The following is a 27,874-nucleotide window of genomic DNA, read 5'->3' as shown; positions in this document are numbered from 1 at the left end:
CCCAGAAGTAATATTGTAGTGCACACATTTCAGGTGTTACTGAGGAGCCCAGTTTATAAATCCATTCTTGCATGCTTAATAGCATGTAATGGTTGTCCTTTCGTTAATAGCTTTTTGGTATTTTTGTTTTTAGCCTTGGCAAAATACTTTTCAGTCTAGTTTTATGTTCCTTTATAGCACTGAGTAAAATCAGTTTTCATAACATAAATTTTTAACAGAACATCTTTAAAGCTGCATAAACATCTGCTAGAAGGCACGTAACCCTAGAGGTTTTTCTTTCAGAATTTTAGTTTCAGGGTTAAGAACCTTTGGTCTCTTTTTTTTTTTTTTTTCCTCACCACTCCTATTCATTTTAATATTTTCTGCATAAACACCATGTCTGAAAGAGCCTTTGGATTGTGCTGTTGGTTATATTTTAAACCAAAACCAAGTACTGATTAGTAAGTACAGTACTTTGGTATTAACAACCCTATTTAAGTACCATGCAGTAATAGTCTGCTTCTACTGTGTGGCTTGTCTTGTTCTGAGGATATGTGGATAAACTCAGTGACATCAAACATTGCTAGTTCAGATGATTATGGAGAAAATTACTGAAAATAAATAAATGTGCATGTGAAACTTACTAAAAATAGTTAAACACAGGCCAAGGAATAAGGATTTATAAAACTTTTCAGATGGCTTTCAGCAATGAAAACCTGTTACTGAATACTATGAGCATTGGCAACATATCACAGTAGAGCAGAGTAACAGAGAGATTGACTCCTTAATTGGAAGTACATCCATTAATGCATAAGATATCTATTTGGTGACCTTGAGAGGCAGGTATTTGACTGCATTTTTTTAGGAAATGTTCTGGATGGCAGCTATAATCTTACTGAGTCAACATAATCTAGTTGTGTAGTGCTGTGATTTTCACTGTCTTCCAAAACACAGATTTTCATGTCCCAAGTTAATGAGGGTTTAGAGCTAGGTTTTGTATGTGACTGATGTATGGGGCGTTGGGTAATTTAAAACTGAATATTAAATAACGTGGCGGGTTTTTTTTTCTAGTTGGTTAATGTTTTAACATGATTTGAGGGACAAAAATTTCTTCGTGTGAACACAGATATAACTTAATGGTGGTAGCTGAATAAATACATTTGTAAAAAAGACGGCATGCATAAATTTTAAGTAATACAATTATCCGTTATCGTAATTAAGGATTGGCATATTGTGCTCTCATATTTTATAGCTAAAGCAATTAATGAAGCATGGGTAGGGAGCTTTTCCTCTACGCTACCATTATTTCCATATATTTTTACCATAAATGAAGTAAGCAGGTGATACTAGCCTGTCTTGAGAGCCAACTTGAATATCTATGGGCCAACACAGATTTTAGAAAGAGATCATCTTAAAATTTAACTGGTAACACTTATTAAGAAATTCCAAGTGATTATATTACTTTTTATTTTGAAATTATGGAGACAGCTGCCACTGTCCTTGAGAGGTTTTGCTTGAGGAAATTGATCCTATAATCTGTTCCTTGTATCTCTTAAGAGGCATATTTACTTTACCAATATTTTCCATCCCTGTATCCCAAGCAGTCTAACTGTAAATACTTTTCTGGTATGTACATTTCTAGATGTGCTGTCTGCATCTGTCACTTTGCAAAATGGACAGAAAAGCTTATTGTTTAAAGCTGACCTCTGTTTGAAATGAACGTGTCAGGAAAGGCAAAACGACTTTTTCAAAATGCAAAATCTTTCTAGTTATAACTGTAGTGTTTTGTATCCCTGCTGTTACTCTAGACAAATGACGATGCAATGTAAAGAATTTTTTAAAAAGTCAACAGTCAACACATTTTGCAAACATTGAGCCATTTTTTACCCTGGAATATGCACATGCATTTCCCATTGGAACCAGGTCGTCTGAATCGCAGATATCAGAAGATAGAATTTGGCACTAATATTTACAACAGTCCATTGAATTATGTAATCTCCCTGAGGCAGAGGAAATTAGGAGAACAGATCATTTAGTCACAAAAAGAATCTAAGATTACATGAGAAGTCAAGAAATCTGGATTTAGGGGTTGCTCTAGGCCCACTGGAGTCAGTGGGAATCTTTCTGTTGATTTCATGGGCTTTCCATCACACTTTTAGTCTCTTGTTCTAACCATTAGACTGGACATGGGTGCTCCTTCTGCTGGAGACAAGGGGTTTCCTTTTTCCTGCCTTTTTCATGCTCTTAAAATGTCGTGTCTATCATCTATCCCCAAAAGATACAGTACTCCATGTTAGTAAAACTGAAACACAAACCCACATTCATTTTTCTAGTTATAATTTCAGTCTGTCTGTCCTTGCTGTGGCAACTTATTAGATAAATTGCATGTTGCAAACAAAGTTTGCATCTGGAAAAAGTTGTTAGGGGTGGAGGTGGAGGGAACAGCTGATTCCTGATGTAGGGAATTTCCTGATATGTATGTATTTGAATGGCAAACAAGATATCATGGAGAAAATGTTGTCAGACCTGTTTTATGAATGCAAATATTTTCCAGTGTTTCCCCAGAAACCTAACTGGGTCTTTCTTACTTGTCTGTTCTCTTAGGCCCCCTGCGCTAAAACCTCTTAATACTTCAGAATTCTAAAGTAGGGTGTGGGAGGCAAGTAGGAAAAGAATTGAGGAAAACTGAAGAGGCAGGAGTTTGTGTTGAAACCGATCCAAAATTTCTGCTCACTTTTCAGGCAGAAGTTGCATTACATATCCCATTTTGGTACCATTTTCCAACCATGCTCCCATTAAAGTTCTGATTCTTAATGGGGTCTGCGTTTCACCAGTTGACAATCAATGTCGTGTTACATGCTAAATAATTTGGTGCTGGTTCTATTATTCAGTGAAGTTTAGGGCTTGATGAATTGCATACCATCTTGCTTTCTTGCTAAAACTGGGAGCATTTGTTCTTTTCAGTTTTGCTCTGCCATTTGGAGGTAAAACTGAACTGCTTTATGCCAAGCACTAATGTAGAATATTTAGGGCTTGTCTACACTGACACTTTACAGCTCTGCAACTTTCTCGCTCAGGGGTGTGAAAAAAATCACCCCTCTGAGCGCTGCAAGTTTCAGTGCTGTAAAGTACCAGTGTAGATAGTGCACCAGCGCTGGGAATATTCTCCTTGCGGAGGTGGGTTTTTTTTGAGCTCTGGGAGAGCTCTCTCCCAGCACTATGCCACGGCTACGCAAGCCACGTTAAAGCGCTGCTCCAGTAGCGTGTTAACGTGGCCAGTGAAGACCCCTTAGAAATCCAAAAACATTAGCATTTAACCCTTGTTTCACCCCAGTAAGTGCTATCGTGGAATGAATGGAGTAGAAGGAAGAATAGAGAGAGTTTACCCTGAGGTTTGGAGGAACAGCACTTTCCTCCAGTAATTCAGAGGCAGAAGCATTTTCACTTTGAGTGGGAAAGTTTGTTGAAGCCAGTAGGAATTGAAAGTTGGTATATTCTTTGCAGCACTATAGAACTTGAGTTCTGAAGATTTGCTTTATAGCTGAACAAAGTGAGGAATAAGACTTACTGTTGCTTTGGAGCTATTAGGTAGAAATGACAATAGAGCTTTTGTGACCCTGACTGTGGTATGTTAGAATTGTTTCTAGTACTTTTTGGAAAGGAGTTACCAAGGGAGGGCATTTATAACCTTCATGATTAGACTTTTTAAGATCGACATCTGGGCCCTGAAAAATGTGTACCAAGACTTTGTGACTTAATTGGATACTAATAAAGAAGAATAGTTAATCAGTTTTTAAATACAAAATGTCACATCTGAATTTTACTTGGTTTATTTGTTCCAAATGTTTAATAAACTTCCTAAAATTACTCTCCTAATCTAAGATGTTTTATATCTGTTAGCTATATTTTATCCAACTCTTGAGGGAGGAGCCAATAATGAAGAGCCATTGGAAAATCACAACAAGAATAACCGACAAGTTTTACATCAACATGTTGTTTTCCAATGGCTCTTCATTATTGGTTCCTTCCTCAAGAATTGTGTATCTGGTAGGGATTGGGTAGTGGCATGTGACTACACAATTGTTTCAAAGTGTAGGCATTAAGGTCTCTTTGAAAGAGGTTGGTTTGGCTTTTCTTGGGTATATTCCTGAAACTAGCACAGGTAAATTCACTTTTTTTATTAAGTTTCTATATAATATAGTGGTTCTCTCAAGTCATTTAATGCTTTGGGATATTCGTCTTTATTGTCAGTATTTGAAACACTGGGTGAATACTGAGAAGGACTTACGAATTATTTTCACTGCAGCAGGACTCATCAGTGAGTGGTGTACTCCTGTAACTGATTGTAGCAGTGCATGAACCACACTTGGAGCAGTGGGGCTTGTAAGATGTCTAGAACTTCACTTCATGGTTTAATAGATCTACCTCTAAAAGAGTGAAATTAGGGTATCTTGGAGGATGATTATTTTATTGATGGCCTCTTACTCTGCTTCTCCTTTTGAAAATATAAAGCAGAAGAAAGCTTTATGGAAAACCTGAACTAATTCACTTTTTTTGTGCAGGCACCATCATTATTGGTAATGACGGGTGAGATTAACTCACTTATCTGGAGCAAAAGGATGCTTAAAAAAGCACAGAGGCTACCTCCTGCTTCCTGTTTCTGTGCTGAATTGCTTCTTTTAAAAAAAAATTTGCACTCCAGTGTTTTTCTTTTTGCAAAGAGGAATTAAAAGGTTTCATGATTCAGCAGCAACTGCATGAGTCTCTGGAACTATCAAAACTGCCAGAGAGAGAAGCCAACCAGTCAGAACTATTCACTTACATGTTTTCTATTTTCCTTCCCCCATATTGACAGGTGTAACTGAAGGGAGCTTTCAAAGATGTCGAAAACTAACAAATCAAAATCTGGATCCCGCTCGTCTCGTTCAAGATCTGGATCGAGATCACGCTCCCGGTCCTTCTCCAAATCCCGTTCCCGCTCCCGTTCTGTCTCACGATCAAGAAAACGCCGGCTCAGGTAATGCATGCGGCTTGATTGCATCCTTTTACTTGAAAGAGTTTTTCTTCTTCCTCTATCCTGCTCAGATGTTGGCTGCACTAACAAGCCCTCCTGTGAAAACCCTTTTGTTAGATTCTAGAGTAGCTTAAGTGTTCTGTCTCTTGGGTTACTTATTTTGTTTGCTCTCTGTTCTGTCTTGCAATATGCTGTTGATAGGGTGTCCTACAACACGCATGTGTCTTGCATTCTTCTGCACTCTTTAATAATCGCTGATCATTTTAATGGAATATTCCCATATGTATGTTATATAAGTAGATGTAGCTCCTCAGAATGCTGTGCTGTTAGTGAAGGAATGTTGACCCAGACTAAATGGAGGAAAGGATAAACTTTACTTTCTTGTGCAGTAAATAACATCTCACCTAAGGCTTCATTTTAAACCTCTTAACAGACCTAAGTTGTTCTTGATCAAATTTTTTGTAGATTATTCACTTTGATGATTTAAGGGGCTGAAATCAGAGAGTGTTGACATTTTTGGCATCATTTTTGGTCAGAACTGACAAATGGGAAAGACAACTGAGAGATTTCCACAGCGAAACGTGCTCCTTTTCATTTATTAGCTTCTCTGTTCTCTTCCCCCACCCACCCCCCGAAACTTTATTGATAACAGCTTTAAAAAAAGATCTTTAGGAAAAGTCATGCATTTCTTAGAGCTGAGTTCAGGACGGTCTTTTCCAGAGTCTCAGTCTAAGCCTCAGATGGGAAAGGTGGATGTCTGTGTGGAGGTTGAGGGATGTTCCATCATGAGGGGAGTCAGTAACTGAATTCTGCAATGGTAACTATGGGCCGATCATGTAAATTAGTTGAGATCTATGGTGAGAAATCTTCATTGTGCATGGTAGTTGCTGCATCTCTGAATTACTTCTGACTGGACCAATTTAAGACTAAATAAAAGGAAAGCGTGGATTTCCATCACCCAGTATCCTATATGACTAGTTAAGGCTTTTATATCTTACAAGGCCACCACCATTTGGTAATGATCTTCACTTAAAAAAAACAAAACAAAAAAACCCCTCTATTCCAGTTGGGCTAGATGTTATAGTGTCCATCTGTTTTTTCATGAATCTGAAATGTATCATGAAGATTCTGAACATTGCTAGGCTTGTAAACATACACAACTGTTAATAATTAAAAGGGATTTTTTTCAGGATGCAGAAATATAATAGAAATACTATTGGAAAGACAGGAAGGCCAGGACAAAACCAAAGCAGAGATGGAGACTCAAGTGGAACTGAGTTCTTTTGCAGGGAAGGTGAAGTATTAGAAGAGGTGCAGTATAGGTTTGGAGCATCTGGCCAGCATTGAAGTAACTATGGAATCCAGATGCGTTAAATCGAACAGGACACATCTTGTCTTGTGTTGCTGCTGAAACAACTTGGATGTTGTTAATAAATTGGTAAAAGAGAATTGGAATGGAGAGGGTTAATATAGACAAGTCCTCTTCTTGCAAGACTTTCGCGTACTCACTGAGGTAGGTGTAGTGTGATATCTTAGGGAGAAGAGACTAGAAAATTTATCTGTGTTTAGGAAAAAAAATTGGGGACATCATTTTGCTTTCCATGTTCTTTGGTGGTTTGACTTGCATTCCATGCTCTTTCCCCATGTTTGCTTCTGGTTAGTCTTGTGTATTTAACTTTTGTTTGTAGGGTCAGGTATGTTGCTATTTCTTTTCGTTTTTGACTGTTGTAAAAAGAGTGGAATTGCCAGAACTTTAGAACAATGTATATTAAATTAACTGGCTAGCCATGCAGTGCAAAAGACTTCAAAAATAATTCACTTCTGGCACATGTATATTGTATTTTGCATACTGCATCCTTTTTAAATGATTTCTTGTAAACAGTCTCTGCAGATTTTTGGAGTGAGATTTTCATGTTCCATGCCTCAGTAAAATGACAGAATGGATTTTGGAAGCAGCATACAACAGGTCCCTCACTAGTAATTGGTAACAAATGCAGTAGGCGCCTGGGGACAGGAGCATGTGAATTCTGCTTAGTGCTTTCGGAGCACTTCTCTTAATCAGTTCATTTTCACTGCCTGCATCTGCATGTGCCTTTCCTTCTTTCTTGTGTTGATACTGTTTTCGAATGAGAAACTATCTAAGGTAAGTTGCATTGTTTTCTTATTTTGAATAAAGGAGCACAAATTCTTTTAGCAGACGATTAAGCAATTTATATTAACGCAGATTCATACCAGATGTTACTAGTGCTGTAACATAAGCCGCTGCCTGTTAAATATTTGTGTATTTGATAATTGGACAAAAGAGAACCTCATTTTAACCCAATTAAAAAGTGAGATTTGATTTTAAGCTTTAGACACTTCAGTGGCAATGTTGTGTACAGTTACTAATATTTTGGAGAGAGAGATGTAGAAGATGATGCCCGTCAGGATAAGATATCTAAATACTGTTATTGCCAGAGTTAGTCAACTCTTTAGATAACTGGAACTTTATTAATACAGTAAGAAAAGTGTTTTAATGTTTCCAATAAATGTACATCATCATAAACAATGAGTGAGATTTGCTGCAGGGATTTTTAACCCTGTGTAATGTTGGAGTTTCCTTCATATTTTACAAGAACATAGTTGCTCATACCTTTCCCTGTCAGTACAACTTTGCAGTTGTCTAATATTCATTAAGTACATTAACCTGATCAATCCTGAGCCATGATGCTACTTTTAAAACTGCAACTGCTTCAGTTGTTTAAATACTTGATAAAACTAAGCAAAATCCAATTATATTGGAAAAACACCTTGTACTTCTTCAGCTCTGATCAGCATTTACATATCCCCTGAAATGTTGTGTTCTTTAAATCTGTGACCCCAGATATGAACACTCCCATTCAGTCCTAAATTCCGTTCTCTTCTTTCTTCCACTAATAACCTGCATGCTCATATCTACCCTTTAAAAAGCAAGCCGACGTGCTGATAAACAGTGCCATCATGTGGCATCAGGCTAGGGATACATTAAATGCCTTAGAGCATCAAGAAAAGATTGCCTGTCTTTATTTTACTTGATGGAGATCAGGATTAAGAACAACAGCAGTTCATGTATGGTTTGAGATTAGAAATATAGAGAAGTCAGTTATTGGTTTTTCTCTTCAGTGCTACCATTTTCACTTACAAGTGTTGAAGTTCGTTTAATTTCTCTGGCAAGGAAAGGTTTTTCCTCTTGAAATCCTGTTTAAAATTAAAAGCATATGAGATTTGGGGCTGCAAAGAAGGGAGAATTCAGTCTGTTACACGAGACAGCGCTGGCCTTATGGGGTAGAAATGCATTCCCGCCATGCAGGAGACCAAGGATTAGAGATACCCTTGGCACTCTTTGGATTGTGAAAACTGGACACTTGAGAGACATGCCACTTGGATTTCTGAAGGTGGGTACCAGCCATATTAGTCCGAGGACAATCAGAACAAATGTATCCCTATCATGGTCTCAGCCATGATTCTAAGGAGGTTGGTCTCCTGTCCAGCTATAGTTCAGATGTCACGAAGTTTCTGCCAGGGATTGTGTGTAGATGGGGAAACAGTGTTCACTGGGAGAAAAGGAAAAATTACTTAAGGGGCAGTGAACCCTATACAAAACCAGTAAAATAACATTTAAAACTTTTTCAACTAGAAGGCTGCATTGAGGGAAAGTTTTCCAAATACTGTTTTTTCTTTTTCAGTTCTAGGTCCCGTTCAAGATCATATTCTCCGTCTCACAACAGAGAAAGGAACCACCCAAGAGTGTATCAGAGCCGGGATTTCAGAGGTCATAACAGAGGGTACAGGAGACCATATTATTTCCGTGGGCGGAACCGAGGATTTTATCCATGGGGCCAATATAACCGAGGAGGCTATGGAAATTACAGGTCAAATTGGCAAAATTATCGCCAAGCCTACAGCCCTCGCAGAGGGCGTTCCCGCTCTCGATCGCCAAAGAGAAGGTCTCCATCACCAAGATCAAGAAGCCATTCTAGAAACTCTGATAAGTCATCTTCTGATAGGTCAAGGAGGTCTTCGTCTTCCCGGTCTTCCTCGAACCACAGCCGAGTTGAGTCTTCAAAGCGTAGGTCCATAAAGGAAAAAAAATCCTCTTCCAAGGACACGCGGGCATCACAGGCTGCGGGAGATAATCAAGGTGATGATTCGAAGGATCAGCCATTTTCAGGAGGAGCTACTCAAGATGTCAAGGTGTCTGAGGGGTCAAAGCCATGGCAAGACATGACCACTTACAGCACAAGTTCAGTGTCAAGAGTGTCTGCCGTGCCTGAGCTTAGCCCAAGAGAGCGCAGTCCTGCGCTAAAAAGTCCTCTCCAGTCTGTTGTGGTGAGGCGCCGTTCTCCTCGGCCAAGTCCATTGCAGAAGCCCAGTCCTCCACTGTCAAACCCCTCACAACTGGGGTCTGTTTTACAAAGCAGTGCCTCATTTCAGACAGGCTCACATCAGGGTCCATTTGACCATGGTTCATCAGGATTGAGCCCAACGAGGAAGAGTCCTGTGTGTAAAAGTCCCACGGCAATCGGTTCAATTTATGGTGCCTCACAGAAGGAGGAAGCAGCAGCTCCTGGCGGGGCAGCCTTTTCAAAGAGGCAAGTTGTGCATTTTTCCTTTGTGTTCAGTTCCCATGCCAGGTACTCTGGGGCGGGAATTGGGGAGGTGTGTGTAACTCTCATTGAGTGGTAGAGTGGTAGGCCTTATTCTGCATTATTGGAAGTAGTTCTCTAGTTTTGTTTTCTTTACAACACTAACAAAGTTAAGATGTTAAGATTACATAGATACCCCAGAATTCACTTCTGAACTGGAAAGTTATTTTAATAAATTTAAGTGCTCAAGGAGTTTTTCCAGTAATTTGATTTTTTTAATTAGTCTAAAAATTGTCACATTCTTGAATCACTGCATATAATTTATATATATTTGTGGTTGTATATTCCCTAGCTCACTTATGGTTGGTTACTTATTTTGGGGCATTTCCCAATTTTAAATGGACATTAGAGCATTAAAAATTCAGTTGGTGGTACTGATGCCAGACGTGCTGATTTTTGGGGAAGAGGTGCAGATGCAACTAAAACCTTCACTTGCAGAAGGCTTGTTTGCTTGCTTTTGGGCACTGTCAAGTTTAACAGACAAAATATTGATTCCCTCTTGAAATCTATCTCAGAGTTAATAAGCTTGTGGCTCTTGGGCTCCAGCAAATATTATAAGTTTGCAAAGGGAAAAATTTTGTTTAAAAAACTTAAACACATAACTTACTGCATATCCTAATAGAAACAAACCAATACAGGCACTGTGAGAGCCATGGTGCAAATGCATTGGGGTAAATTTTATGTATGATTGGAATCAGGAGAAAAAAGATCTTTAGTACAGGAGTATCTTTCTAGTCTGATCCAGTCAGCACCCCAAACTCCTGACAAGTGTCCTCTAATTAATTTTGTTTTAAAGGACCTCCTCGCTCGAAAGGCACTGTTGTGTTCTGAAATGCTGCTTAATCATTTTCATTTCTCTCTGTTAATTTAAGATTATTGGGGGCAAATTCTATTAATTATCAAAGACCTTTGATGATACATCTCTGCCTCGATATAACACTGTCCTTAGGATCCAAAAAATCTTACCGTGTTATAGGTGAAACTGTGTTATGTTGAACTTACTTTGATCCACTGGAGTGCGCAGCCTCTCCCACCCAGAGCACTGCTTTACCGCGTTATATCCAAATTTGTGTTCTATCGGGTGGCGTTATATCAAGGTAGTGGTGTATTAGCAGAACTAGATCTTACTCCACTCTTGACTTTTAAAATAGTGTGTTGAGGTGCTTTTTAGACTTAACCCACCGCTATCCCATTGAAATATGTGCTGATAATCTTTCACCAGCATACCTTTAAACTTCAAATTGGTTTGGGGGATTGTCATTCCCAGGACTAGAATAAAGTGTTTATCTTTTCTCCCAGGAGAAGAAATATTTTTCCCATTAACCTTTTTTTTTTTTTTTTTTTTGCTTTTATTTGTGTTTACAGTATATGAAATGTTTAGCTTTCCTAGGAAACTTGCATCAAAATGTGACGTAGCTTTTGAGGCATTTATTTCCAGTGTGTTGTTTAAAGCAGAACAGTCCAAGTTGAAAGTTTTGATGTGTTAATTCTTCTGAACCAGGTTTGTAAGTGACTAAACAGATTGGGTAAGACCTTAATATTTTCCTTAGAAAATATAGGTAAGTTGGTTCTCTTTTTATTTGCTCAAGAAGAGCTTTTGCTGTTCCACTTTGCTCTTGAACCTCACATCATCCATTTTGCATACCCATCTTCCAGCACATTTGCTGAATATATTAAGACCTTATTCATGTCTTCTAAAGTAAAAATTTGGGTAGCCTGCTTTACATTTTACCTTATTTATTAGGGACCAGAGAGAGCCTTCTGTATGTTTTTAAGTCTTGGCATTTTTAAGACTTGTTTGCTTGCTTTGAATTTTAGGAAGACTCTTGTCTATACTTCTATAAGAGAATTGCTTAAATGTGTGTGTGTGTGTGTATGTGTGTGTTTGTTTTTTAAATAGGTATTTGGAAGAACAGAAGACTGAGAATGGGAAAGACAAGGAACAGAAACTAACAAATGTTGAAAAGGAAAAAATGAAAGAGAAGGGAGGCTTCTCTGAGTTGGGTTTAGCAGATGGCAAGACGAAATCAGATCTGTACACCTCCAAAACTGACCCTGAAAAGCCTTATCGCAGCAGCCAGTCTCCTAAACGCTATAAGTTTCGGGATGACTTTGAGAAGCTGAAGATGGCTGAGTTCCACAAGGAAGGTCATTATGGCAAAGAGGAGATGGATGAGCTGGATAAGAAAGACAAGGCCAAGGGCCGAAAGGATTCGGAGTTTGATGATGAGCCCAAATTCATGTCTAAAGTGGTAGCAACCTCCAGCAAAAATCAGGATGAGGATAGACCAGGTAAATGGGAAGGCGTAGTGTTCTTACCATCTGCAAAGGAGAAGCAAAGGAAAGCTGAGGAAATGGAGGAGGATCCCTATTCTGAAAGATCTAAAAAGGAAGACAAGCTAGCATCCAAGAGAGCAGAAGCTGGTCACAGGGGGTTTGTTCCCGAAAAGAATTTTAGAGTGACCGCTTACAAAGCAAGTCAGGAAAAAAGTACTTCACCACCTGTGAGAAAGGCCTCTGAGAGTCGGGAAAAGCTTGGAACCAGAGGAGATGGTTTAGCCACTGGCAAATCCTCCTTTTCCATTACCCGGGAGGCCCAGGTCAATGTCCGAATGGATTCCTTTGATGAAGATCTTGCACGGTAAGGATTTGCCTTTAAGTTAAATCTAGGTAGTGGCTTCACTAGTCTATTTTCCCCCTCCTTCCCCCCCAACCCCTTGTGGATCTTTCTAAAACGCAGGCAGGTTAAATAAAGAATATTGTACAATCAGCTACCAACACGTCATTTGTCACAGAGAGCACATGCATCTCTAAATGTTAACGCACCAGTATGAGTCTCCTGTGTGGAAGGTGAATCATGTTATCCCCATTTTGCAGATGGAGAAAGTGAAGCATAAAGTTTAAGTGACTGTCCTTCAGCTACACAGGAAGTCAGTGCAAAGAGACCAGTTTATAACTTGGGAGTTTCTGAATCCCAGTCCTTCATTCAAACCACACCATTCCGTGTTCAACAGTAATCCAAATTCTGCTCCCCACTGTCCAGAGCTACTCAGAATGTTGCAATGTCAGCATTACAGCTTAAAAAATGTTTGTTTGTAGGGCACTTTGTTCCTCTTCTCAATATATGGGAACATTGTTAGTGAAATCCTAGAAGCCCCAAAAGCCACTTAAATTTTTCTGTAAGGCTCTGGTGCTTCAGGAGACCACTAGGGGGATTCTGAGTAAAGTTAGTTCTGCTAAAGGGAAGAGCCTCTAGTCAATAAAGGTCAGTTTGCTCAGTGGAACACTAGAGGGAGCGCTAAATCTCAGCAGCCATGAAGAGAAAGGAACTAAGATGGCTGCTAATAGCATGTGAGTGAGATGTTAGGAGATACATCACAGGTTTTAGGGATTAATATCTGAACAGTACTTTGAACATGCAAACAATAAGCAATCAGAATTATCATTAGTGGTGTTATGCAGTTTGGATGTGCTTTGAAAAACAGCCTTTTCTGAGCCACAAGATTTGCTTTTACTGAAGCAATTCTATGCATGAGGTGTGTGCTGTGGAGATGGATGGATTATATTCTGCTGCAGCAGGGTGGATGGAAAAACCCTTACTTTAAACAAATAAAATCAGACTTTATATTAAATACATTTTTCTTTTTAAAAATCTGTTTAAAATTAAATTTGAAATTATGACAAGGCCTAGATTCACTATAATCTGTTAAAATAATGTAATTAAATACTGCATCAGTGAGCCCTCCAGTTTTAATGAGTTAAAGGGTGCTGCTTTTTTATACAGAATCGGGGGGAAACAATGTTATGTACTGCATTATGGATCTATATTTTCATTATTTTTAGTCTGGAGAAAATGTTTTCAGCAAGTGCTTTCGGTTTCTGTTGGGCTGGAAAGCATTTAGTTTAATTATTTTTGGTTTCAGTGTAGCTAGCTGGTGTAGTGAGACAACTGTCTTCTGTTGGACTAGTTCATTCAAAGATGAAAAATCCATTAACAGACAAAAATCCATTAACAGCCAAAAGCTTGTTTTCCACCTCTTGTCTATGGATGATAACCTGCTGGGAGAGAATAAGATCTACTAGTTCTAAGAATTGGAAGAACATGGGACCAGAGTTTCAAAGATATGTAGGTGCCTACTGGGTTTACAAAAGCATTTAAGCACCCAGGGTACCTAACTCCAGTTAACTTCAGTGGGAGTCAGGTGCTTAACTCCGGTGCTTTTGTAATCCCATTAGACACATATCTGCATCTTAGATACCTTTTGAAAATCTGGCTGTTGGTGACCAGAAGTAGTCTGTTCACTCACTACAGTTTGTTCTTCCTTTGTTTAGTCAGGTTTAAATGCAAAACAAGTTTTGATAAACTTTTTTCTGATGTATCTGGCACATTTAAGGGAGCTTTATTTAATCAAAAATTCTCAAATGCTGTTTTTGTGCATTTTTAATTGAATTTCAGTTTTCATCCAAATACAGCTTGACACAAATCACACGTAAAAAAATTAGCATCTAGTATGTAAGAAATGCATCAGTCACCAGTTTATAACGTAATAATGTAAGAATCTGAACAAAAGTAAGTAATGCTATATAATTGCTTAAATATATGTGTATAGATACAGTGTATCTTCCTGGCTAGCAAAAAGTATCAAATTTTGTGTCAAGGCTATATTTAGTTGTAGATCAATATGTTGTAAAGGTCCAGTCTCATTGGTGAGTTATTTTCCTAAAGAAAGGTTATACTGAAGTACAAATGTAGAATGTAGAGATTAAAATCAAAGTTTACAGTTCCTGCTTGGTGCTTTAAATCACTTTGGTTTAAATCAGACCTCTCTGTCCTGCAGCAGGGTGATGGTGACTGCTGTTCTTCTCCAGGGATGATGGGGTCGGGGGTATCCATGATGTGATGGGAAGGGTTTGACTGACGTGCAAGAACTGGGATGTTGGTTGAGCAATACTGGACAGTCAGCTCTCCTGTTTCTGAGCAACCTTTTGTTACTTCTACTCTCTCATCCTCAGTGTGGGTCTGATTGCCCACTGTGGTGAGGCACATTTATTATTAACAGATCCAGCTTTCGTTAGACTTATTCTAGGGCAATATTAAGGTCTTACCCAACCTTTCCAGGGCTTTGAAGATCCTTCTTCCATCTTCTGTGGTTGCCTCTGCTTCTTTTGGGATATTTAACACACTTGGGCTTCAAATAAATGAAGGCTGAGAAGAGCTTCTGGGCCTGGTCCTATCCAGTTTTCTCTGCTGCTTCTGAGATTAAAATCTAGCTGCAGATGTTGGAGGGAGAAGGAAAAAGTAAAATACACTTCTTCCTATATGAGGCTGATGCAGATAGCCCATCATTTGCAGATTGTAACAAGATCTGGCTATAAATAGGGAAGTTTGTGATGAACCTTGCAGAAAAGAGGAACCCATAGTTCAGAAGCCATATAAGGGGGCAAACACAGAACCATTGAAAATTGTATTGCAGATGACTTTCCTAGTAGTACATAAAATGCAATGGCTGGAATAAGTCCAGTTTATTGCTTTGAAGGTTGTCAGCTTGCAGTTTGAAGGCTGCGTTTGTTTAGCTTGCTTTTATGATGGTTATATTTTTAAAATGTATGTTCTTTTCTAGTCCAAGTGGTTTATTGGCACAGGAGCGGAAGCTATGTCGTGACTTAGTGCACAGCAACAAAAAAGAGCAGGAGTTCCGCTCCATTTTCCACCATATACAATCAGCTCAGTCTCAGCGAAGTCCTTCGGAATTGTTTGCTCAGCACATAGTGACTATAGTCCATCATGTAAAAGGTGAGTCAAATGTCCATGCGTTCTTGGTTGAAAGTTCACCCCTTGCTTCTCCACCCCACTATGTCTGTTCCTTGGAACAGTGTTCCATTCATGCTAGTTAGTTACCCAAGAGAATTGCTGACTAACAGGGCAAGTGATAGAGTAGAATAGCAACCAAGTGAGATGTTTTCCCCCAAGTTCTTGCGTTTAGCTGTAGGAGGAGATGAGGGAAGGCAGTCTTGCCTGCCCTTGAAACAGCAAAAAGCAATACTTTTGCCGCAGACTGGCATGGGATCTGCAGATATTTGGGGTATTCTAATCAATTTGCATAAATTTAGTTTTTGTTTTAAAAATATGTTCATTGTTAAAGAGATTTGGGGCAGAATTCACCACTGACACAAGCATGCGCCATTTCTTTGATTTCAAGGAGGTGGCCTCATTTGCTCGTCCCATTGACTCTCATCCATTTGTCCTCTGGCTACACATTTTTACTTTCTGAATCCATTGCAGACATGATGGTAGAGCTCACGTGTCTTTTCCTAAAATCTGACTTGTCTTAATTGTGTGATGTTTCTTCATTGAAAACCCCGACAGAGCATCACTTTGGGTCTTCAGGAATGACACTGAACGAACGCTTTACAAAATACCTAAAGAGAGGAATGGAGCAAGATCAAGCTAAAAACAAGAAGAGCCCTGAAATCCACAGGTGGGGAGTGTTGTTTTAATGTTTTTTCTAAACCTCCAGGGGTATTTTTAAAATATCAATAGTTAACTATGGGGCATAATTCAAAAATAGAAAAGAGGAGCCAACAGTAAACACAACTTATCAGCCATCTAGTTAGGAACATAGTAATTGCCATACTGGGCCTTGGACAAGGTCAGTCATTTGTCTAGGTCAGTGGTTCTCAAACTGTGGGTCAGGACCCCAAAGTGGGTCACAATCCTGTTTTAATGGGGTCGCCAGGGCTGTCATTAAACTTGCTGGGGCCTGGAGCTGAAGCCAAAGTCCAGGCCCCACCGCCCAGGACTGAAGCCCTCAAGCTTTGTCACCCCCCAGGGTTGGGTGCTCAGGCTTCGGTCCCTCTTCCTGATGTCTTGTAGTAATTTTGTTGTCAAAAGGGGGTCACGGTACAATGAAGTTTGAGAAACCTTGGTCTAGTTTGATTTCCATTCTCTGATAATCCCTGCTGATTCAGAGGAAGGTGTAAAAAACCCTATAAGGACAACTATGGAATAATCTGACTCAGAAAAGGTTGTTCTTAGTCTTTTTTAGATGGCTTAAGGCTCTGAAGCATGAAGGCTTATATCCCTTATCAAATTGTTTTGTTGATGTCTAATGTAATTGCATGTTCATGTCACAGAAATGCTTAATTGTCTTTGAATTGTGCTAGCTCTAGGCTTCTAGTTTGAGGAAATAAATTCCACAGATTGAGTAGTCCTTTAAAAAAAAAAAATACATATACATTTTTGCTCTCTCACCTTTACATTTCTCTTTTTTCAATGTTATTGACTGTCCCCTTGTTCTTGTTTAGTCTTATATCACACACAATTTTAAACCCACAAAAGTGAGTGACATCAGTGCCTCTATGATATGGCTATTCCCAAATTATATTAATTTATCTTTTTAAAATAGGCAGAAACACAAGTAGGGGCTAAGTATTATTGTTTGCACTGAATGTGTGGTCATCTATCCTATTATCTAGGCACAGAGAAGTGTCTCTAGATTTTCAGCCCAAACCCAGTTTAAATTTGCCAGTCTCTTTTTTGTAAATAAATATAACCCTTTTACCATATTTGCAATCTGCTAGATAACTCTTTCTTTGGAGCTATTGGGCTTTGCCATTGAAGTAGGCAATGAAATATTGTACAAGAGACCTGTGATTTGTGGGGGCCAGCACAGTAACACATGCTCAGCAGCTTCCCAGTCAATCATGGGTAAGAAAATCATATTACAAGGACTTTTAATACACTAATGATCAGTTCGTTAACCTGATGCACCTGTTACGGTCTGAATATCAGGATTGTGTGTTGCTCTGTATGCATAGCATCTCACTTTCAGGGAGTAATGGCCTGCTCAGCTTTTCCTTAAAAAGCCGTATAGTGTGTGTGTTTGTAATGGAGAAACTACCTGTTTTAAAATAGAATTAGGATTAGGAGAACTTGGAGTACAGTTTATGGGAAGGCTGTAATAGCTTCACTCTCTGCTTTATTTTTAGGAGGATAGATATTTCTCCCAGTACTTTCAGAAAACACGGATTCGCTCCAGAGGAAATGAAGAGCACCAGAGAGCCAGGCAACAAGGTGAAGTGTTGATCTGATCAGTAATTGAACCAAATGAGTGCATTGGGCATGAACTTAACAGTGATGTTTTTGTTTAAATTACTCTCTACTTAAGTTTGTGTTTTTCTTTTAAGGATGGGCATAATTCTAAAAATGAACTACAAAGGGTTAATTTTTATTAAAAATGTATCAACAACCTTTGTGAAGTGGTTAGAATATGGTAAATGACCCCAAAGTCAATTGAGGTGAGCTTGAGAAAAAAAAAGAGGATATTTGGAACAAGTGCCCATGATGAGAGAAGAGACTTTTTGTGATATTTTTCTGCTTGTAAGTATTATTAAATCAATTGTATACATGCGATATTTCCAACCATGTTTTCAAAAGACATGCATGTCAAAAAGGAAAGTAAAAATAAATCCGTATCTAAACCAAATACACTATTACTAAGCAGATAATAAAGCTTGTTCTAACACTTTACTGTATCATTTCTGTTGATTGCTGTTGCTTTAACACTCAGCATCTGTTTTGATAGAACAGGCACCTGGGAATCCAGTATATTTTGAGTAGAACAGTGTTAAGCCATTATACAATCTATAAGCAATTATAAAAATGGATTAATCTAAAATGTTACATCTTGGGGTTTTTAACCTTTGTTTGTTCAACTTCATACATATTTACAGTGAAGAGATTTAAACGGTCCTGCTGAAACCTTACTTGTTTCATATATTTGTTTTTGATTTTTTCCAAACACACTTGTGGCTTGACATGGACGATGGTGAGATGAATTTGATGGGCCTGATCTCTGAGCGCCAGCTTGGCAGTGTGTATAAAAAACGTGGTTTTCAAACAGCTCTCCAGCCCTTCATGAAACAGATGTGCCCTCACAAATGCAAATAGGTGTCTGCTGCGCTACATAAGGTTGCTGCTGATGATTTTGTCACTTACCTGTCAACCATCGTGTTGGGAGCATTTTTGCTCTGAGTTAAAACCCTTTGCCTGGGGAAAGCAGAAGAGCAAACAATACAAACAAAGCACCAACTCCCACTCCTGCTGCTAATTGAAATTAATCTTTATTTAAACAAAAAAGTGTTTAGAAATTCATGTAAGTAAAAATTTAATAGCTAGAGAATTACTAATCCCTGTTTTTATTCAAGGCAAATCTAATCATCTGGTGCATGTTGCAAATCCAGTCATGCAGTTCGCAAGCATAGCACTGTGTGCAAATACTGTAGAGCCTACTCAGTTAGCCCAATAACTATTTTCCTTTTCCAAAGGAGAATTTCTTAATTGGAAAACGATATTAAGACAAGTGTTACACACCCAGAAAATGTCCTCTTGTTCACTAAATTTAAAAGATTGTACTTAGTGTTGAAGGTTTTTCTGCATACAATTAACTGTACTATTCCTGACTCTGCCTTTTCTGGTTATTGGCTATTTTCTCTTCTCTTCATAATGTAACTTACGTTAATAGACCTACTAGACAGATACGTGGAGGGGAAAATCTTGTGTAGAATGCCCCTGGTTCTGTGAAACAAAGTGCAACTGGCGTGTCATTCATAGAGAAGATCACTACTAGTAAGGAGGTTTGGTTTCAATTGACGGTGATTAAAACAAGATTCCAAGAATGTTCATGATATTTCCCAGAATAAATTCAACAGCTGCGTTTCTCTGGCCTCTGTGTAACTCCACCGCTTGAATTAGTAACCGTGATGTTAGCATCACATCTTCCAAGTGGCAAACCGCTATTGCCCCTCTCTCCAGTGCTGCCTTCAGGTCTAGCACTTTAAATTTTCTTCTATCATTTAGGGAGATGGGTCTGATCTGTCTGAGGAGGGGGAGGAATTCTGTTATTTGGTGGCAATCCCCTGAGGGACACGAGAAACCCAGAGAGCTAGGGCTGCTTGTGCGCCCCAGTTGTGATACAAAATCAGTGGGACTTGACTTCTCATTAGAGGACCATTAGCTGCTAATGTTCTCCATTTTCTCTGGTTATGATACATAATCTTAGTTAGTCTTTGGTTTCCTGATATGGTTCCCCTCTCCTCCCCCCTTCCCCCACCTCCGGACTATCAATGTATGTTTATACTGTTTTAAAGAGGGAAAGTGTATCTATAATACAATATGTAGGAAAACAGAAGACTTCAAATGAAGATGTTATATTCTTGTAGTGAATCATTCTGCATTTTTGAATGGTTGGTTTATAAACTTATGCCCTCCAGAAGTTTCTGCAGACAGTAGCAAAGTAATGGTGCTGAAGTCTTTGATAAGCTGCTAAATCTTTCTGTTAAACTCTCTCACCCATTCCCTGCTTTTGCAGAGTGAAGGGAAATATAAAGACGACCCAGTTGACCTGCGCCTTGATATCGAACGTCGTAAAAAACATAAGGAAAGAGATCTTAAACGAGAGAAGTCGAGAGAATCTGTGGACTCAAGAGATTCAAGCCATTCAAGGGAAAGATCGACTGAGAAACCAGAGAGAAGTCACAAAGGGTCAAAAAAGAAGTATGTAGAAGGCTAATCTTCACTTCCTTACTGCATGATCCTTGCCACTTTTATTGTGATTGGAAACAAGACCTTGCGTTATGCAATTGATAGTATCTAGGGCTGTCGATGAATCATAAAAAGAACAGGAGTACTTGTGGCACCTTAGAGACTAACAATTTTATTTCAGCATGAGCTTTCGTGCATCTGAAGAAGTGAGCTGTAGCTCACGAAAGTTCATGCTGAAATAAATTTGTTAGTCTCTAAGGTGCCACAAGTACTCCTGTTCTTTTTGCGGATACAGACTAACACGGCTGCAACTCTGACACCTGTAATTAATCATAGTTAACTCGCACGATTAACTCAAAAAAAAATCGTGATTTTAAAAAATGAATCACAATTAATCGCACTGTTAAACAATAGAATACCAATTGAAATTTATTAAATATTTGTGGATGTTTTCTGCATTTTCAGATATATCAATTTCAGTTACAACACAGAATACAAAGTGTACAGTGCTCACTTTAGATTATTTTTTATTACAAAAATTTGCATTGTAAAAATGATAAAATAAATAGTATTTTTCAGTTCACCTCATACAGGTACTGTAGTGCAATCTTTTTATCATGAAAGTACAACGTACAATTGTAGGTTATACAAGTGCACTCAAAAACAATGTAAAACTTTATTTAGAGCCTGGCTGAAGAAGAAGTAGGACTGATTGGACTTGTAGGCTCTGAAGTTTTACATGGTTTTATTTTTGAATGCAGGTTTTTTTGTACATAATTCTACATTTGTAAATTCAACTTTCATGGTAAAGAGATTGCACTACTGTACTTGTATTAGGTGAATTGAAAAATACTATATTTTTTACAGTGCAAATATCTTTAATAAAAAATAAATAGAAAGTGAGCACTGTACACTTTGTATTCCGTTGTAATTGAAATTAATATATTTGAAAATGTAGTAAACATCCAAAAATATTTAAAATAAATGATATTCTGCTGTTTAACAGTGCGATGAATTGCTGACAGCCCTAGTAGTGTGCCTGCTGCTGTAACTAGTAGAGCTGAGCTGTGCTGCTGTGATTAGATGCAGAACTACAAAGGGGAAGTGCAGCTATCGTACATGTTGAATAATCAAGGGAAACAAACTAAGTGGCTGCTTGTGCCAGGATGAGCAGATGACCTTTTTGTTTTGTTACTGCCTTCGCTTCACACAGAATGGAGAAATGTGGTCAGTGACTCCACTTATTTGCTCTTCGGTTCATTTTAATACTTTCCCATTGGTTCCATTTTCCTTTTAACTAATGCACAGAGATTATTTTGGCACTGTGACTTGTATGTAACCCAGGAAAAACCTTGTGACGTGTTTTTGAGTTCACTGGACCAATAGGTGACTTAATTTTTAAATAAAATATCTTTACTGCTCATCTATAAGCTGCTGGCTTTTGAATGATACCATGGCTGTCAAAATTGGCAAAGAAATAGCCTTTTCGTGCATATTCATACATTCAGACAGAACTGGCAGGCTGGGCCTTGATCCATCAAAACTTGTGCTCACCATGAATTGTGAATTTTCCCATTAAAGTCAATGTAACTATTCCTGTGCTTCAGGTTAAACACGTTTAACTGCTTTGCTGGATCAGGGCCCTAGAGGAACAGCTCAGCCTTATGGAATCGTTCTGTAATGTTCTTCTAGCCATGCAATTGCTGACCATTTTATTTCCTCTCAGAAAGGTGCAGTTTGCAAATCTGGTCATGTCATGGAGTGACATTACCTTAAATAGAAGTTTCTCATATAACACAGAATGCACCTGGATTTCTTTTACAAATGTGTCATAACTGGAAACCCTTAACAAAAAAAGCCCCTTCAACTGGATGGATTTTTTTCCTCCCGTGATGATGCAGGTCGAGGTACCTACTGGAGAAAGGAGGCCAGTAGGAGGAATAAATCAGTCCTGGCTGTATAGCTGTACAATAGGTTTAAAGACCTCTGATCAGAGAGCACAGCCTGGTGGACAGGGCCTTGGACTCTGGGGGTCAGAAGACTTGGGTTATCCTATTCCCAGCTCTGTTACTGCCCTGCTGTTTGACCTTAAGGAAGTCACTTCCCATCTCTCTCTTCCCTGATCTCATCTGTTTAGTCTGTAAGCTCTAGGGCAGGTACTGTCTATGTATTCGTACAGCATCTATCACAGTGGGGTCTGTTCTCAGTTGGGCTTCAGTTTGCTACCTTATTACAAATAATATAAGCTGAAAAGTGTAACAAATCCTGGGAAAGGAGCTGTCCTGTGACCTCAGAGCTGCACATTGTAGCTGATCCTGAGCTGTGACTTTGGCTGTGCATGGACATAATAAGGGAGGGTGGAGGAGTGATAACGTGACTTCACAGCCGAGACAGGACGGTACCAAGTTAATGACCACACTGGTGATTTTCTTTCCCCTGTCCCCCTCTGAATCCGTGGTACAGGAAACACAGGAGAGTGCGTGAGAGATCCAGGTCCACTTCTTCATCTTCACCATCTTCTCGTTCGTACAAAGGGGAGGACTATCCAGAGGAGAGCGAGGAGAGGGAGGAGTGTACCACAGGCTTTGACAAATCCAGGCTTGGGACAAAAGAGTTTGCTGGCCCAAATGAGAGAGGAAGAGCTAGAGGGACCTTCGTAAGTTACCCCCTAAAAAAACAGCAGCAAAAAACCTTTGCAGAAGACTTTGTGCAAATTGCTGCTTTTACCAGGTAGAATGTGATCTTAAAGGTGACTGGAAATACAGTAGTCTGGTTGTGATTCTATACCCTATGGTGGCTCCCAGTCACCAGCCCCGCATAAATTCTGGAGATTGAAATTGGCAGTCTTGCTGATGATGTCCGAGACCGTATCCAATCCAGTAGGCTCTAGTGTGTGTCACCTGCACTGACAGTAGACAAGCTTGTGTCAGAGAACTTACGATGAAGCCATTTTAATAACTCTTCTGGCTGCAGTTGCACTGGTTCCTTAGAAATAGCTGATGTTTTAAACAAATAGCCCTGCTGCGTTTGCACGTTATATGGGTGAAATGCCTTCCCTTGCACTCCCTGCACGTGCATATAAACAGATAGATAGCTCCCCACAGAATTACACAGCTATGTGATCAGATAAGGTCAAAAATATTAATAGGTAATGAGTGTGTAGGTGTTTGACAGTCTTCTTGTGGCCAGGCTAAAGGTTTGCTTGGGAACAGTTAGTTACATGAAAGAAAGACCTAATGCCATTTCTCTAAGTACTTTTCTCTGTACCCCTCTTCTGTTGGTCTACTCCAGTTCAGAGCAAGGGGGAGAGGATGGAACAGAGGCACCTTTTCGGGAAACAATAACAACAACAACAGCAGCAGCAGCAATGACTTTCAGAAGCGAAACAGGGATGAGGAGTGGGACCCAGAGTACACACCCAAGAGTAAAAAGTATTATCTGGTATGTTTCGGAAGAACCAGGATACGCATGAACATGCCTTGCTCTGCATCCTGTCTGCTCTTACAGGTTATGTATCATCTTCTGGGAAGAGAGAACCAGCAACGATCGAACTATCTAAAATACCAGTTCTGGGATTCTCGCCTCACTGCCCCCCGTAAGAGGCCTCTAGAAATCTTTACTCACAACTAGGGAGCAGTTGGCTCTGACCGTTGTAGAGCTGTTTGCCAGTAACCAAAATCTGGAGGACCCAGGAAAAGAACATCTCCTCCATGGGCAGTATGGGAAATGCATCTTAACCCAGTTAGAATCCATCTCACAGCGCCCTGCTGCTTCTGGGATTGGCGAATGCAATTCACTTTTATTGCTGACTGTAGCATTCTTTCATTTTCCATCTGCTAGTCTGGCAAAATCCTGCATAGATTTCTCCCAGGGCTTCCCTTTTGAGGTACCATCCGCTTTAAATGGCCTTTTTGCACCAACACTCCTGCCCCTTTCTGTTAGATATTTGAGATCCCTCTAATCTTTCTTCAGGGTTATTATAAAGGTCATATGTGGCTTAATCCTAAATCACTCTTGCTGTCCCATCTTCTGCCCTCTCTTCTGATTGCTGTTGAAGACATAGTCTTTATTCTATAGTGTGTTGGTCTCTACTTTACTCTCCTAGATACAATATTCCAGGTCATGTAACCAGTCCATAAACCTAATCAAAAAGAGCTGTCCCAATAGTATCTTTCTCTTATGCAAAATGTTCCCAAACATTTTTAAAATGTGTGGTAAACATGACATATATGGTCGAAAGAGCACCTGAAAATAGGTGCGAAGCTGTTCAGAAGAGTTAGGTGGGACGAACATAACTGCATGTAAAATCCTCCATAAAATAACTTCCTAGCTATAAGCACAGAATCAGTTGCAGGCCCATTGAGTCTGGAGTGTGTTGGTGCCCCCAGTGTCCTAACTGGTCCTGAAAACTGCCAAAAGCTTTGTGCCAGAAAAAGAAACACATGCACAAAAGTAGAGGGGAAAGTAAAGCATGCTTAGTGAGCTGTGCCCTTCCAGCCTCAATCAGTGGGGCTGCTACTCTCAAACACAAACATGTGCTTGTACTTCTTTTATGTACTGAATTCACTATTCATCCGACTTGACACACACTGCCTAAACAACAAGGGGATCCAATTTGTGCTGCAGTGTTGCACAGCTTAAGATGGGGTTATTTTAGCGGATGATATTGTGCCTATGTACGTTTTTATTGATGAAAGTGATTTGAGTGTTGTCTGACCTGGCTGATTTCTTTCCTGTGCAGCACGATGACCGGGAGGGTGAAGGTGGTGAGAAATGGGTGAATAGAGGCCGAGGCCGGGGTTCCTTCCCCCGCGGGAGAGGTCGTTTCATGTTCAGAAAATCGAGCACTAGCCCCAAGTGGGCCCACGACAAATTTAGTGGAGAAGAGGGAGAAATTGAGGATGATGAAAGTGGAACGGAGAATCGAGAGGAAAAGGACAACCTACAATCAGCTGCTGACTAGCCAGGGAGTCTGCATGTCCCTGGGCACCCTGGCAAGGAGGAAGAGGATCTTGCAAGGCAGTGTTGGAGTCTCTGCCAGGGTAATGCTGAAGTGCTGAACAGAGCTCTGCCAAGGAGCTTTGAAATTATCTTAAGTTAACTGCATTTTTAAAATTCAGCCTCCGTACATGTGGACTGGGACTGATCACTTACATTCGGATCCACTCTTGGAGTATATCTTTCTTCCCAAAGACGTTACCTGCTGGCCTGAATAAGATCCAATATCGAGTGTGATCATAAATTTTGTCTCTTGTTTGTGACCTTATTAGATGGTCAGATATTTTTTTGGCAACAGTCTTTGAAGACGGTGTGGATTTCAGTTTGTGCCCAGCTTAACCCAGTATCTTGACATTTTTTGTTTCTCTTATAATTTGAGATGATAAAGGTGGGGATTAACTCACCTGCTTATTTTTCTCCCCTCTTGTGTATTTTGTTTTTTAAATTCATATTCTACTTATTTTAGGCCTTTGCATATGTAGTAACACCAATTAAAGATGGCTAATTTTGGAAACTATTTTTGGTTCTTATAAGAAAACAAGCACGTGAATAAACATCTAAATGTTAACTTGGAGTTGGGACCAAACTGCTATGATTATTTTTAAAAACTAATTTTTGTATGTATCAGTTGAGTTTAGAGCCTTTTTAAAACCACCGTATTTTTTTCTTTTTTGCTGAAAGTTATAGTTAGCATGGCAAAAATGCACCCTGCTCTTCACCCATTTTAGTGTGTATGCCGCTAGACCTGGTCCTTGTGTGCTGGAATCCCAAGCTGCTTGTAGGCATTGTGTGGATCTTCTTTGCAGCTTGTTGTGAACTTGAATGTTCTTTCCAGGGTAACATAGTTTTCTAAGAAACTGCTGAATTCTATTAGGTTAAAATATATAAAAGGAGAAGAATTTTTTCAATATTTTTATTAATCTTTTTCTAAAACAAAAAAGCAAATCCCTCTTGTGCTGGCTAAGGAAAGTTGTGGTTTCATTTACCTTCAGCTTTACATTTACAATGTTCTGAAGAGGTTTAGCAAATAGCTCTGTGGTTGGTGAGCCTGTAGGGAGGAGAGGCCCATTCATGCACAGGTTTAGTGTGTGCACATGTTGTAAAAGATATCAGCCTCTTCCCCCTTCCATCTCTGCCTTCCCCAGGATTGCTGTGCGCCCCCCCTTCCTCTCCCCATCACCTGCTAACTATAGTTTGTTTGACTTGAACAGTTCCTGTTTAGTAAACCCCTAAAGTTTGTTTCAACTCCTCATGCAAATAAAAATACAATAAAATAAGCGTAGGTGTAACTCCAGTTTGTTTCTCATGCTGAGTACGGGGCCTGCCCTTGCACCAGACCTTTGCCTTCCAAGTGGAGAGGGGAAGCCAAAAGTAGCAAATGCGGTGTCCAGCAACAGGGTAGAATCATAGTGCAATTGATGCTGCTGTTGGAAATGGAGGATTTAAAAACTGCTGACTGATCTGCAAGAGAGAAACTAGAATCAACCAAAGTGGCGCAGAGGTGGGGGGAGGGAATTCTGAGCTGAGGCACTTGTGGTTGTCTCCATTGTTCATATGTTTGCACTGACTGCACTTAACTCCAGATTTAATTAAAGCACAGAACAAGAAGTTCCTAGGCCACATGGTTAGCTGGGTGTGAAGGGCTGTACTTAGAGAGAGCGGAAAATTGACAGCGTTATTTCATTCTATAGTGTAGAAACGAGACCTGCTCTGAGGAATACAACAAGCTGCCTCCATGCGCTCACTGTTGCCTGTATTATTTCAGATGTTACTTTGGTGCAGTACTATAGTAACACGTCTAGTGAGGGATTATTTATCCCATAGATTGTACAGTACAGATTAGATACAGTAATCAGGCACTAGGTGCTACTCTTTTCCTTAATGGTGATCAGTTAAAACACGCCTTTGCCTAAATGATGATGGATTTGCCCACTGGGAATTGTTCACTGACTTTCACACAAAGCAGCCTTCTCTCTTGCAAAGACGTAGTTTCTTAAGCAAATGAAATTCTCAAGAACTGGGGCAGGTTGTCTTGCTTTAGGGTGGGAGTAGCACTGGCAGGTACTGTTGTAGCGAACTGCATGCACCACATGCACTCTGCTTTTTCTTGAAATATGGTTCTTGCCCATTCTGGATCACATGGCACTGGGAGGGCAGCTCCACTGTAACACTTAAACTCAGAGCAATGATGTTAGAATATCAGTGTATGCATCCAGAGGGAGTGTCTCCTGCACCCATCGTCACCTGTCAGCTAGTTTCTAGCTGCACCATCTTTTTAGCGTCTGCAGTATCATCTCACCAGTCCAGTTCTTGTCTCCTGGGTTTTATTGGTGTGACGAGTTATTAGAGCTGCAGGCTGGAGGAGTGTAAAAGTCCCAAGGCTTCCTTTTCAGGCTGAAACGTTTTTCTCTTTGACTTGCTAGGAGTAGTAAAAAGCTCAGTAGCTTTAAAGGGTACTCAGAGTATTATGATACTGTCTGGTGAGAGATGCTTATGACTGGGGAACGTGGAAGAGAAACCACCCACCAGCGTGCTCCAAAAATGAGCTTGCTTGGTAGTGAGAGACTGAAGCTATAATTGGCCCCCACAGTCACCAATCCAGTTTGCCATCAATAAAACAAACAGCTCCGTAAATTGGCAGAGAATGAATTGGTAATTCCATTTCGCTGGTGTCAA

At 39.7% G+C, this 27,874-nt stretch overlaps 1 protein-coding gene across 5 annotated transcripts in view; it reads left to right on the top strand.

Moving 5' to 3' along the window:
• THRAP3 (thyroid hormone receptor associated protein 3) overlaps positions 1-25,772 on the top strand; it is a 63,125-nt gene extending 37,353 nt beyond the window's left edge. For 4 of the 5 annotated variants that reach the window (XM_050932084.1, XM_050932085.1, XM_050932087.1 and 1 more), the window contains 10 exons: positions 4,835-4,996; positions 8,698-9,603; positions 11,558-12,298; positions 15,279-15,451; positions 16,025-16,136; positions 17,647-17,731; positions 20,028-20,212; positions 22,664-22,856; positions 23,492-23,641; positions 24,942-25,772. In XM_050932084.1, the coding sequence (XP_050788041.1) occupies positions 4,860-4,996; positions 8,698-9,603; positions 11,558-12,298; positions 15,279-15,451; positions 16,025-16,136; positions 17,647-17,731; positions 20,028-20,212; positions 22,664-22,856; positions 23,492-23,641; positions 24,942-25,163 (2,904 nt within the window). In that variant the 5' untranslated portion in view covers positions 4,835-4,859 and the 3' untranslated portion in view covers positions 25,164-25,772. The remainder of the gene's footprint in view (positions 1-4,834; positions 4,997-8,697; positions 9,604-11,557; positions 12,299-15,278; positions 15,452-16,024; positions 16,137-17,646; positions 17,732-20,027; positions 20,213-22,663; positions 22,857-23,491; positions 23,642-24,941) is intronic. The other variant, XM_050932088.1, reaches the window with a different exon arrangement.
• Positions 25,773-27,874: the final 2,102 nt, after the last annotated feature.

Source organism: Gopherus flavomarginatus, chromosome 22, assembly GCF_025201925.1.
Source record: "Gopherus flavomarginatus isolate rGopFla2 chromosome 22, rGopFla2.mat.asm, whole genome shotgun sequence".
Lineage (NCBI taxonomy): Eukaryota > Metazoa > Chordata > Testudines > Testudinidae > Gopherus > Gopherus flavomarginatus.
The sequence above is the reverse complement of the archived record's forward strand: the minus strand, read 5'-3'. Positions and strand labels throughout refer to the sequence as shown.